The sequence below is a fragment of the Chinchilla lanigera genome, unplaced genomic scaffold (assembly GCF_000276665.1).
Source record: "Chinchilla lanigera isolate Chin_1 unplaced genomic scaffold, ChiLan1.0 scaffold00073, whole genome shotgun sequence".
Lineage (NCBI taxonomy): Eukaryota > Metazoa > Chordata > Mammalia > Rodentia > Chinchillidae > Chinchilla > Chinchilla lanigera.
The window spans coordinates 892,358-906,175 of record NW_004955474.1 but is presented as its reverse complement, the minus strand read 5'-3'; the positions used below and the strand labels follow the sequence as shown (position 1 = coordinate 906,175).

Here is a 13,818-nt window from a genome sequence, read left to right as displayed (position 1 = left end):
AAAAAAAAAAACAACAAAACAAAAAAAAATTATCCCTCTACAGTTTCAATTCTATGAACAACAGGCTTTTTATATTTCCATATATTGTTAAGCTCTCTCCCTGTATTCTGACTTGGAAAGAAGATACCTAGCTATTGTGCCAGAGGCAGTTCTCTCTCGCATGTGCTGGGGTCCTTCTGCAATAGACGGTATTAGGTACCTTCTTTCTTGGTTTCATTGAAGTCTGCCTTTAATTGATGGTTGCTACTGAGTTTTCTGTTCATTTTGTTTTTGAAGCACCGTTGTGCTACAGCACTGGCATTAAAGGATTTCTTTACTTGAGAAATATGGGCTTTGTGGGAATTAACTGCAATGGCTCTAGTCAAGTATAGCTATGGAACAGCTTGGCTAGGAATCCTTTCCTGCAGAAAAATGAGGCTGCACAGCAACCTTTTCAAGGCGCGAAGCGTACTCCTTCTGGCATTGAGATAATCATGTGTGTGGCTACATTGTATGCATCGAAGAGACAAGGGAAAATATCAGCACAGAGGTGCTGATGTTGTAACAGACAGATTGGTTCAAAAGTCTTCAGACAAATCTTTAGATATCTCTTAAACTTCTGCTGCAATTCTGAAGCTGTTATGGTTCATCCACAGAGCACCAAGCCCTTAGTTCTGCTAGTGCTGCTCAGGTGGGTTCTAGCTTGCTGGGACAGATTGATGACTGGGAGGCGGGTCCAGGGCATCAGCTGCTGGTGTCCTAAGGCTGTAGGGAAGTGGTGACTCCACTTAGCTGGTAGAGTCTAGCTGCTCCCCTTTAAGAGAGTCAGGGGACGAATACAAATAGAGCATTAGAGGGCAGTGGAGGGAGCTTGGAACAGATCTAGAAATGCAGAGGGAGAAAGGCTAGGACAGGACCTGTGATGTTCTGAGGGGATGTGGTTGGTGACAGGGCGCATGCATGAGCAGTGAAGAACATTATCTAATCCAATATCTCCCAAGCAGGGGGAGAGTGGGAGGGGAGCAGGAGAGGGTGACAGAAAGCGAGGGATTCTGTAGGAATGATATTTATGGGACTTTCTATTTTGGTCACTGGGTTATGCGCTCTCATATTCATTAATTACTGTGTTTGATTATATGAAATAATGTAATTTTTATGTATTTTTTTTTTTTTGGTGCTACAGAGCATTGAGCCCAGGGCCTCACATTTGCCAGAGAAGCGCTCTCCACCACTTAGTTGCATCCCAGCCCCAAACAATGTCACTTTAAAATAATTTATTATAAGAGCAAGTTGGCACACTGAAACTGTCCTTATTAGCCTATGCTGAAATGGGGAATCCTGGGGATTTCTGAATTCTTTGTCAGGGAGATTTTTAAGCTCTGGGAATGGATGGAGGGAATTTTTTCATCCTTTCCTTTTCAAACACAGGGATTACAGTTTCAACACATATTTTAGCAAACTGTCGTTGTCGTTGGTTTATTTGCATTAGACACGTTAATAACATCCAAGTGATGCCAAGGCCTCAGCAAAGGAAAGAAAGAGAAGTCGCTCACAAGAGCAGTGGGGACGGCTTTGCTGAGTAAAGGACCTGTGTTCTGCTTCCACATCAGGACATTCTTTAGAGCGAGGTGAAGGTTGTAGAAGTCTGGTGTTTTCACCTTGCTGCCTTCTGCTTGCTTTTCTTTAACAGCTGCGAGGAGGGCTACACGGGGTCCCGGTGTGAGAGAGTTGACCTGTTCTACCTGCGAGGAGGCAGAGGACAGATTTTGGTGATTTGCTTAATAGCAGTGATGATCATTTTTATCATTCTGGTCATCGGGGTCTGCACATGCTGTCAGTAAGTATTTTTAAACTTAGTTTTCAGTAAATTGGAGAAATAGTGTTTTGCCCTTGCTTACTACTTTGCTTCCTACCTTCTCCTTCCCTTTTGGTTTGCTTTGAATAAACCCTGATTTTGAGATTTGTTAGTATTATTGAGGTATTTGTAATAAAACACATAAAAATTTTTTATCATCTTAAATTATGATTTAAAACAAAACTTGTACAACTCTTTCAATTACAGCTAATTATTCAGTCCTAAAGTGAGGTGCATTTTGTATTAGTTCCTAGGTTCACTAGGGCTTTCATTTCCTGAAATGTGCTGTGACACAGTAACAGTGAAAAACAGATACAAACAGAAGCATTTTTTCCTCAGTTGGCCCCATTAAACAATTAATTTATGTGCAAATGGTGGTTACACCATCCTCCCTTAGTTTTCACAGTATAACAACTTTGGGAACCAGAAATGCCTGACTTTTGCTTTGAGGCAGAGTGGCACGGTACACTTCTGACTGAAGCCAGTTTCTTTGACACCTGACATCTTTCTCCAATCACCGCAGAAACATCCCACAGTATGTGGAAAAGGCATCTGACTAAAGTCTGCCCATCTGCTCTCAGGAGCCAACCCAGGCTCTGTTGTTCTTTTCTTTTTCAGGGTGTCTGCCTTCACTACTCCTGTTAATGTGGTACTTGAGACATAAGCAGGAGCAGTCAGGCAAGGGGAAGAAGTAAGAGAGATACATGCAGGAAGGGGAGAAACTGAACTAATCTTCTTGGCAGACAACATGGTCCTTCCTTTACAGAGAAGACCCAGAAAGTTGCTCAAAGGCTATAAGAACTAATAAACAAAGTCAGCAAAATAGCAGAACATAAAATAATACACAAAAATCAATAGTGTTCCTATACACCAACAACACTCCCACCAAGAAAGAAATCAGGAAAATAATAGCTCCAACAACAGCTTCAAACAAAATTAAATACCAAGGAATTTACCTAACCAAGGAAGTAAAAGACCTCTATAATGAAAACCTCGGTACAGTACTCTAAAAAAAAAGAGATGGACAAGGATATCAGGAAATGGAGCTACAGTCTCCCCTATTCCTGGATGAGCAGAACCAGCATGGTTAAAACAGGCATATTACCGATACCAAAAGTATTCTTCACAGAACTAGAACAACAATCCTAAGATTTATATGGAACCAGAAGAGACTCAGAATAGCTAATTCCTGAGCACTGAGAGCAAAGCAGGAAGCATCACAATCTTGAACTTGAAGTTACATTACAAAACTACGATGATAAAAATGGCATAATTCTGGCACTAAAAGAGACATGTGGATCAGTGGAACAAAAGAGAAGACTCAGAGGCAACCCCAGGCACATTCACCCATCTTCTCTTTGACAAAGGGGTCAAAAGCATATACTGGCAGAAAGAGAGCCCATTTAGTCCAGCTTCCTAAGTGGTTTCATCGACTTCTGAGCTGTAGCCTATACCCACAAGGGTGCCTGGTGATTCCTTTCTTCACAGTGCCCTGGGATACAAACCCGAGCATGGAAATGTCTTTGACTCTTAGGTCTGCTCTGCCCTTGTGTCTCTTTGAGACTTTGGATAAATTTCTTAATCTCTGAGAACTTTAATTGCATTTTCTATAAAACGAAAACATTAAACCAGCTAATCTACAGGGTTCCTTCTAGCTATAAAATTAAAAAATACTTTTGAATTTATATACCTTAGGGTGGTAGGAAATATTTATAATGCCAGGTCTGAGGAAGAGGCTAAGTGGTCCAGACAGAGAAGTGGGCTATTTGGTAACAATAACTTTGAATGGCACTTCAAGAAACTGGAAAATAGTGCAGAATACAGTATTTAACTACTTTCTATGGGTTAAACTGTCTAGAAGCATAATTGATATTACCAGAGGCTGCTTTCATTCTCTTGTTTTATTTTTTAATGCTTGTTACCAAGTTCTACTGCTTTTATCTTTATACTCTAAATAACACTCCTTGTTCTACTTTATAAAATGACATGGCCTGGAAACTTGTCTTGGACTCTTAAAAACATCCATCAGTCATCAGCTGTGTAGTCTGCCTGTTAGATAATGCTTCTCTAGCCACATTGTCGCCTGCTGTAGCTATCAGCTGACCCTAGAAAAAGAGATGAGTTAAAGGAGAACCCAAAATATTTAAGAAAAAAGGAACCCATGCATTTTTAACAGGCGAGACATAAGATCACAGGCTTTCTGGTTGAATAATTTTATATTTGCTTGAATTAACAGGACCATATTAATTTCTAACATGTTATTTTCTAAGTCCTCTTCGGAAACATCGTAAAAAAAGAAAGAAAGAAGAAGAAAGGGAAGCTTTTGGTAAAGATATGACTCCTGTGAATGAAGACATTGAAGAGACTAGTATCGCTTAGCAGTAAGTACGCTGAACTCAGGAGACGGAAACTGTCCAGGTGACCTCTTAAGCAGTGAGATGGTCTCATGACCATTGGCTGGAATTTGTTTGAGCTTTAAAACATTTAAAAACGAGTTGGTGGCTTTCTTCATAGAACTGGAGCCCAAATAAGGGACTATGTCTTATGTTTCTTCTCCCTGTAACCTGCACGTCATGTGTCTCTTCTGCGTGCATTCTACTTTTGCAAGAGGTTGTGGCTATTTTGTTTCCTTCATTCTCATTTGAAGAGCAAGGGTTGAGGTGTTTTCACTTACACTTACTGAGCATGTGCTAGTACTGTTCCAAGCTCTTTCAGTGTCGTCTCAGTCAGGGGCCCAGCAAGGGTCACGAGTCCTCTTAGGTCAACCATGGAAGAGGTTTTGGTGGCCCAAGGGCAGCTGAAGGGAACTGCAGGAAGCTTGAGGTTCTCAGCAGCAATGGCAAGGAGCTGTTGCCCCTCCTAAGCCTGCGGCTCTGGGGTAGTTTTCACCCAGCACTTGGAGGTGCTCTGGACAAGAACCCACCAAGCAGGAGCCACAGCTGTGGCAGAAACAGGCCCCACTGAGTCCTGCACAGCGATAGAGGAGGAAATAGTGATACATCCCTGATAGGGTTTTTGGCACAGATAAAAACAGAGCCAAATGAAAAATGCCTTTATTGTGGGCACAGAGAAGACCACAGCAGAAAGGAGAGATATAGAGCTTCTGAGGGCCTGGCCTGGAGGAACAAAGGCTCTGTAGGGCCAGGCTGGGGGTGGAGTTTAGGGGATGGTCTGTGTGACTTGGTGGGCAGTAATTGGACAGGGGTTGGGAGAACAGAAACAGGATGTTGTAAAAAAGGAAGTGGGAAGTTGTAATATGATCAGGGAGGAGGAAGGTGGAGCCTGCCACATGGCCTCCAGTGGGCCCCGCCATATTGACTTGCTGCCATGATAACTTAGCAGAATTTGTATTAAGGCAGAAAACCCATCAATCCTCAGCTCTCCTTGCCAGCCTTCAGACCTCTAGCAGCCGCCTCCGATAGTAAGCCCAACCAGAAGCTGAAGGCACGGGAATGGTGATGTGATCTACAGCAGTCAGCAAACTGGAGACAGGGCAGGGCAGACAGGTGCAGAGTAGCAGGACCAGGTAGGGCAGCATTTGTGGACACTAAGTCCAGCTCAGGCTGGCTCTGAGCCAGGGCTGTGTGCAGGCTCTTGGAGCAGCAGCCCAGAGATGAAGCAACCTTCACCATTGATTAGACCAGAGACACACACTGAAGCAGATGACTTTTCTCTTTCTGTTCACTGTTTAAAGCCTGGGCTTCACCCTAGTCTAGTTCCTCTAGGACACCAGGAGGCCCATAGCAAGTGCACTTTACGCTTTCTGTCCCCAGCCAGCATGATGGAGCAGTGGCTTCCATAGCAGCCTCTGCAGTACCATCTCCTGTCCCCGGCAGCCAGCAACTTCCTATGTATAATACTGTAAATGCCTGTGGAGGAATTACAGGGTGCTCCTAACTCATTATAAAGAAATACTAGTGCAACTCCAGACTTTTATTGCTGTTATCATTCCTATGGTATGTTTCTTTTAAGTAACTGTTCTTTATCACCCACAGACCATGAAGGCTTCTCCTGCGGGTCCAAGCTACACACTGCCCTGCTCCTTTGAAAATGGACGGAACATGTCTCAGGAAAACAACTCAGAAATGAGCTTTACATACTGTACTTGTTTTATATGTTAACTTTAGTTTGTGTCATTTATTGTTGTTTTTAAATAATAATAATAATTTAATTATAGCCTAGCAATTGGGAAAAAGCACCTGGTGAGGTAGCAACAAAAAGAAGCAACGTTTCAGTAAATTTCCACTCAAGTTTTATCACCAGGATTGTTAGTCAAGTAAAATAAAAGCGGGAAAGAGTTTAGATTTTGGGAGATTAATTAATACTAAAGTTACCATTTTCACGTGCCATGTGCTAAGGGTCTGAATATATTACTTCATTTGGTCCTTTCAGCAATCTGTGAGAAAGACACTGTGATTCTCATTTCCCAAACAAGGAAAGAGTCCCAAAAAATGATGCATAATCTAGCTTACCTCTAGAGAGTTAGGAGTCACTGGGAATTAAAACTAAGCCTTACCCTGCTTTGAAGTTGGTGCTTTTACTACCCTCTTCGCTCATCTGGCTGGCATCACCTAAGTCAGCAGCACAGGCTGGCATTTCCTGCTGCGTCTGTACCCCTGACTGTCAAGGCCACATCCCTGCAAGGACACAGGGCACAGAGCCCTGGCTGGGTGGGTGTGACCACTGTGTCTTTCTAGAGTTGACTTTCTTACCTTTCTTTTCTTCTCTATAAAGTCTCAGTGACACGAATGAGTTGGTACCTTATCAAAGCCAACAGATCTGTTCCGTAACTAGAGTAATGAACAGAGCTGGGAAAGCAGATGCGTGGCATCCTTTAGGTCCTGCTGAAGTACGAACACCCAGCAGAGTATAAAGACAGCCCTGGGAGAGACTGAGCCTACAAGGGACAGCACGTCAGGCCTCAGGCAGAACCTGGTGTGGTCATACCCTCACTTCTGGTTGTTTCTCACAGCAGCCCACAGCGCTGGTCCAGGAGAGACTAGGTGCAGTAATTTCATGACTAGAGCATCCGTTACCTGATCAGTTCTGCCAGAGGCTCCTTCAGCCTCATGGCCTATTTAGTAAAGACTGTGCTAGCCCTGAAAAGGTAAAATCTAGATTTAGCCAGTATTCCACAGGGTATTCACTCTCCACCTTGATAAGTTGAATTGCTTATGCAAACCAGTGAAAGATGTCCCCAAATTGCTGCAATCTGTGGCCATCAGCTAAGCAATATCTCCTTCCAAACCTTGGATTCTGTAGCCAACATGAAGCAGAGCGTTCACACCAAAATCCAGTCACGCATCTGGTCCCGTGTGCAGTATTTGGGAGAGCCTACTCTGAGAGTTACATGTAATGCAGCAAAGCTTGGCTACTAGCAAGAGCACAGTCACACAAGTGGTGACATTTGACATCGGATTATTTTTCCTTCTGACTTAACCGCCACCCTTGAAGCAGGATTGTACTCGACATATTTCAGTGTGAAATATGTTTTATTTCCAAAGTTTCCTGTGGGCTCCTTTTGTCTGCTTTCCTCCTCAGTCCTCTTTGATATCGAGAAAGCTTGAGAGAAATGCCCCTCAGAGCATTGAGAAACACAAAGCAAGCCAGGAATGTTTCTCTGCTGGACTGAGGTTGGCTGACCAACGAAGTCTCTCAGGCCAGTTCAGGCTTGGGAAGATTGCTTTGATTCTACTATTTTAATGATGCCTTTTGAGATTCTGATAACAACACAAAATTTCAAAGACTCATATCTTTTCAAAGTGTGTCTTATAATTTTTTTGCATATATTAAATGACTGCTTATGTAAACTATCAATATTATGTCATAAAATAAATTTATTTTTAAAACAAAGCAAATATATTTTTACTACTTGGGCATTTTCTATTGGTACCATTAATTGTTAATAGAAATAAATTTGAAAATTATTGCTTTAAAAGCATACTTTATAGAAACCATTCATGCATTTGAAATGGTCTGTGCTGACTGTATTTTCCTTAAACACGGAAGTCCGGGGAAGCCTGGTGCACACCCCTTGCTACGTCTGCCGGCTCCCAGAACTCGTCCTTGAGCTTCACCTCCAGCTGCATGTGGTTGGTCTGAGGAGAACACTTAATGAGGCCAGGCCACTTGGGGTCATTCTGAGAAAACTGGAACCTTGACCTGAAGACCATATTCTTTGGGTTCCTGACATAAAATGTGTGTTTGAAGCTGTTAATAGTTACATTTTGTTTCCTGTGGACCAGGGAAGCAAAGGAACCTGATCAGCAGAGAGAAAGGAAAGATTTGGGCAAACACTCAGGGGAGAAGGGGTGGGATGTACGATCCCTGCAGACCGTATCCTCTTTACAGTGTCGTTGGGGGTTAACTTCATTGCTGCCCGTGGATTTCACAAGACACTTCTGTGTCTACGACAGCTTTCTCGCTTGGCATAAGCGACTTCTCCCCAGCTGGAACCAGGATCATGATCAACTCAGTGGATTCTGAGATTGTGGACAGAGTTTCTTATTCAGAAACGATGCCCTCTAAGAAACTGAAGAGCAAGATGTTGTTGTCACACAGTGCTGGGATTGTGTTAGAGGAACATACCTAGCGGTGAAACTCATTTTTTACCATGCAGCCATTTTGGGGAGCACAGAGAGAGAACAGGTTTAGTAAGCATGGATCAGCACTGCTGTGTCCCGGAAGCTGTGCACCCTTGGGGCAGGACCCAGAAGGGAGTCAGACATGGCCACTCCAGACCCCAGCTCTTAGCAGCTGACTAGGGGACCCGCTGTGCACAGATCATTTCAGTATGGACTGGTGTGGCCGTGGCTGGTTTCAGGTGCCTGCTTGCATGGATTAAGGCATACAGGAGCTCAGTGTTCAATTATTTGCTGTACATGCTTTCAGGGAAACTGTCCTGTGAGTGTGCAGGGATCGGTGGATCCTCACCACCATCAGGGCCTGGAGAGAACATATCCAGAAGGGACCCAGCCTTTCCTCTGGGAGGGAGGTAGATTTCTTTTCTGCTCTCTTGGGTCTCAGAACTTCAGGCCCTTGGACCTTTGAACTCCAAGATTTACACCAGCAGCCCCCAGATTCTCAGTCTCTCAGCCTCTGACTGAAAGTTATACCATTAGTTCCTCTGGCTGTGAGGCCTTTGGGTCTGGACTGTGTGTGCCACATTGCTCGTATCCCCCAGTCTCCTGCCTGCAAAGGGGCTGTGCTGGGACTCTTCAGGTGCCTTGGTGGCATGAGGCAATTCCTTTCAGAAGTTCTCTCTTGGCTGGCTGAGTACACTTCCTGCTGTGTCACCCTGGAGAAGCCTGACTACTACAGGTGCTCTAGGAGAAGCTCAGGAAGGAAGAGGATGTGGCAGGCAGAGAGAGGACCCGACACTCCGAGAGGACATTACACCTGAGCTGATGACGGGCTCTGAGAACTAAACATCGCTGCCCCAAGTACTGTGCAAATGCCCCTAGCTCTTGAGTCCTTATCAAAAACTCCAGCAGTTGAGGGACCAATGGGAACTGCCATAAGGGAATAAGTAGGGAAGAGGGTGGGGTTGGGGGCTTGGTGTTTTGTTCCAGGTGTCCTAGGCATGGCAGGCAGTCTGTGGGTGCAGGGGTGGTGGAGCAATTGTCCTGGAATTGCTGGTGTTATAGGATTATGTGATAGGCTGAGTTAAACTTTTTACTTCCTGCGGTGAGTTATTTAGGCCCTTCAAATTTTCCTGTGAAAGAGCTTTTCATTTCCTCTTTCATTGCCTGTGGTCAGAGAAATTTACAGAGATTGAAGTAAAATGTTATGCATCAAATAATTGCTATTTAAGCAAGACCCAGTCTGTGCAAAGTTTTGTGAAGGAAGTCAAGGGCACATTTCAGTGACTATGGCTTGACTATTAGGACACTGCCTTTAAAAGACCACATTTGTTCTATTCTGTGCCAGATGGTTAAGATAGCCTGGACATCTTGGGGCATTATTACCATTCATTCATTCATAGACAAGTATAAAGTCCCCATTAAGTGTTCATCAAGTGCCAGGTACTTTAGTTCCTGAGACTGAACCAGTTACATAAAATATTTTAAAGACAACAACCCTGTAGAATTTATCGTCTAGTGGACCTAATCTTCATAGCATGGATTTTAAAACAAGACACATCCAAGAAGTTGTGTTACCCAAATGGCATTGTCATCAAGCGTAAACAATTGTCTTGAAGTACACAAGATGAACTCTCACAAGAGAACCCACGGGACATCTGGAGTTGAAAATTCCTCTTGACCCTGAATAATGTGCCTATTGTAGAAATGACTAGCAGGAGCACAAAATGTACAACTATGCTTCTTTTGTGTAAAAATCTTTGCTTATGCTTTTGTTGGCAATACCTGATGAGTATTGGTGCTATCCTGGGCATCTGTTCTTCTTCAAAAACTGCTCCATGCTTTGAGCATTTCCTGCAGAGCAGGACTTGCATAAAAGCCCAGGCTGTCTGTCTGCATTGTCTCTGCACGCGGGAATGTGTCTTATAGTAACATTGAGATGGCATGTCTGTAAGCCTTTCATTCTTCCCTGGGACCTGTCAGGTATTGGTGCTTAGAATTCTTCATTAGAAATGTATATAAACTGTGTATCTTCATAAACTGCAACAGTAATTACTGTTCAACAGGTAAATAGTAGGAATTGTTTCTGGAAATTTCAAAATGTGGATTTCAAGGTGTGTTTAATATACAATTATGGTCAGTACTTGTGTTCTCAAATAAATATTAGCCAAACATGGTTTTAAAGGTCTTTTCCCTACATATCTTATTATTCTCACCAAATTTAAATTATACAAATAAATAAATAAAATACAACAGAGGCACTTTAAGAGGCTTGCTTTCCTTGAAATAAACATAATTCTTCGCAGACACAGAACTCCTTAATGCTGCTCACTGTGAAGGCAGAATAATGAAATATTCTGAAACTCTGTAAGCCAAGGTGGACAATGATGAGCAGTGTGATGGTGTTAGTGAGAAGTGAGAGGAAAAAACTGTATCTGATTTGCTCTCTGAAGCTGTTTTTCAAAGACTGAAATGTGTAAGCTAATGAAATGAACCTCTTTCTTGTATATACTTTCTCACACCCTGGGAACGTTGCTGTTTTACTGAGTGAGCCAGAAGTAGCAACTCTAAAAGTCATCTACATGGTGGTTTTTGTGTGATTGGCTGATTTTTATTTGTTTTACTCCTAAAGTAAAGATAATCTAATTTTTGAATACTATACTCCCACTCCTTTGCTTCCTTATTCCAACTGGATTTTGAAATACTTGAACTTTGGACCAAATCATTATGGAAATGCTGTGGGCATGAGGGAACCTGTTTCTCAGTCTTACAATACAAGGGTTGTGAGCATAGTATCTGTACTGAGATGGAGCTGGGCCTCAATCCCAGGTCTGCTACCTAACTGTGGGGCCCTGGTCTGATCCACAAAGTCAAAATAAATAATTAAGGAAGTGAGTCAAGAGGATTAAATGAGGTAAAGACCATAGGAGGCCCAGCCTGGTACCTGGAATAAGTACTCTCCAGGAACAAGACCAATTAGTATTGCCTTACCACCCCTCAGGCAGTACCAGTAGCGATGGTGGTAGTACCAAGGATTATGATATGCCATCCACAAGGAATTCTAGTCTGAAGTTGATCCATGATACACAGAGAAAAGTCTTTGTTCTTAAGGATACACAATCCCTATGAAGGATTGTGTTTATTCCATCAGAACAGGCCATGTGTAGGGGAGGAATTCCATCTCAATGACCAGTTCTTTAAAAAATCCCTCCTGGATAGTCCTACATTCTTCCTGTCTCCCTTACCTTCACCTCCCATAAGAGCAACCTGTGAGAACAATGAAGAAAAACTTATGATGCCACTGAAAATAACCAAAGGCCGAGGACGTTAGATGCTGCTGCTGTATGTCCACCATCGAGGATGATCTTGAGAGCAGCCTGGGTGGGGACTTGAAATGGCCCCTTGTTGTGGTTGTTCACAGGGGGCCTACATGGTGAGGGCAAGGGCCACTCCCAGGGGAGGAAGGAGCTCAGGTCAAAGGTCATGCTGCTGTAGAGCGTCCTGATCACACTTACTTTGTATCTGATTTATCTCTCCATCTCTGAAATCCCTGAAACAACAATTCATGAAATGTCCTGATGGGAAGAGCTCCACAGACTGGCTAAATAAATGATTGCTTAGACTACATAGTACACACATCTTGGAAGATGTTTAGAAAGTGAAAAACTGGACAGGAATAAAATCTGAGAACTCTGTAGCAACCTGCAAACTTCTTTTGTTTAAGTCAACCTTTCGCCTAGATTTAGCAGGGTCAGCTCTTTCTCTCTTTTTGTTTTTTGAGAGTCTGAGAAAAGGACACTGAATGTAACTACTGTGTGCCGGTTAACCAGAGAAAGCCAACCTGGTGGGGTGTGGGACGTTTCTAGACAACACAGAACATGAAGATGTCAGTAGCTAAGGAAGTATTTGCTCCTGAAGCTTTTCAAATGGATGCAGTTAGAAAGAAATTTTACTGATAACCAAAATTAACTTCACATAGCTGAGTCCACTGAGTTCAGTGTAACTTTGTTAATTTAGATTCTGCCAATCTGGAATTTGTCAGTGCCAGGCATGGACTAGACAGATGTTTATCTTTATGATAATGAAGAAATAGTAATTTTCAAAGCATCACAAGAGCAGTGTTAACCACTTATCAGACCAATTATTTAAATACAAGTTGACCAAAATATGGATTTTTTCATTAATTTTTATAAGGTATTATAATAGGAAATATAAAAACAACAATTTTATCAAATTCATTAAATACAAAAATTGACTGGTTGAGGGGCTGGGGATTTAGCTCAGTGGCACAGTGCCTGCCTGGCAAGTGTGTGGTTGTGAGTTTGAGTCCTGGTACCGGAAAAAACAAACAAACAAACAAGAAAATTGACTGGTTGAACTGACTCCTGCCCAAGCAGCACTCCTAGAAGTCAATATGCAAACAGATGCGTTGCCTGGGTGACACTCAGGGTAAACTGTTCAGTAGTTAATGTTATAAAATGTTCCAAGGCACAGGTTGTTTTTACTTCAGCTATTTTGGGGTATGGTAATGTCATCACCTTATGTGTCACTGGGTACATGCTTAAGATCCAACACCATTTTATAATAAACATCCTTCAGATTCTAAGTCAACTGATTAAATGTGACTGGAGGCTGACCCATGGGCACACATACATAAAAGTGCTGTGAGCGCAAGGGGAAAGTTAAAGGGAGAACAAGAAGAGTACAGTGTTTCAAGTGGGAGACAATACATATATACAAAGAGCTATAATGAAAAATCAAAGTGTTCATTCATTAATAAATAATGAGTATCTACTATCATGCGTAAAATGTGCCCAGTGTTAAATATATTCCTGAGTATCTAGAAAAAAAGATGAACTAGACTTAGTCTACATCCCCAAAAGTTTTATCCTCCAGTAGAGGAAATGAGAGTCTTATGTGTACAAAGAATACCTTGTTTGTATAAAAAGAGATTAAGGGACTAAGGAAGACTTTCTGGAAGAATGATGTTAGCTAGGCCAGGGGATCAGGTGGGCAGTGCATTGGACAAGGGAGCACAGGGAGGAGACAGTCTAGGCCCCTGCTGGTGTGAATGTGAATGAAGGCACAAAGGTGTTGGATGAGTTGTGAACTGGATAATTCTACTGCTTTAAAGTGGATGCCTAAGACATAGGCCTTGTGCAATATTCCTATGAATATTAATGACTTGGACAAGTACACATCTTGTCATCCACATGGAATGTCTGTTTCTGTGGAGTGTATTCTGGCTAAAGTGTTAAAATATCCTTTAAGGTTTCTATGGCAGAGCAAGGATAGGTCACCAGTTTTACACTGTACTGAGCGCACTGTACATCATGGGCATTATGGAAGGTGAAACTACCCCAGACCATAGTGGAGTCTGAGGAAAGAAGAATAATGTGCCCC

The 13,818-nt window shown here is 42.6% G+C and overlaps 1 protein-coding gene across 1 annotated transcript in view; it reads left to right on the top strand.

Annotated features, from left to right (window-relative positions):
* Window positions 1–10,603, top strand: part of Btc (betacellulin) — a 50,580-nt gene extending 39,977 nt beyond the window's left edge. Inside the window, exons 4-6 of the mRNA XM_005401314.1 lie at window positions 1,670–1,816; window positions 4,105–4,215; window positions 5,830–10,603. Coding sequence (XP_005401371.1) covers window positions 1,670–1,816; window positions 4,105–4,213 — 256 coding nt within the window. The 3' untranslated portion in view covers window positions 4,214–4,215; window positions 5,830–10,603. The remainder of the gene's footprint in view (window positions 1–1,669; window positions 1,817–4,104; window positions 4,216–5,829) is intronic.
* Window positions 10,604–13,818: the final 3,215 nt, after the last annotated feature.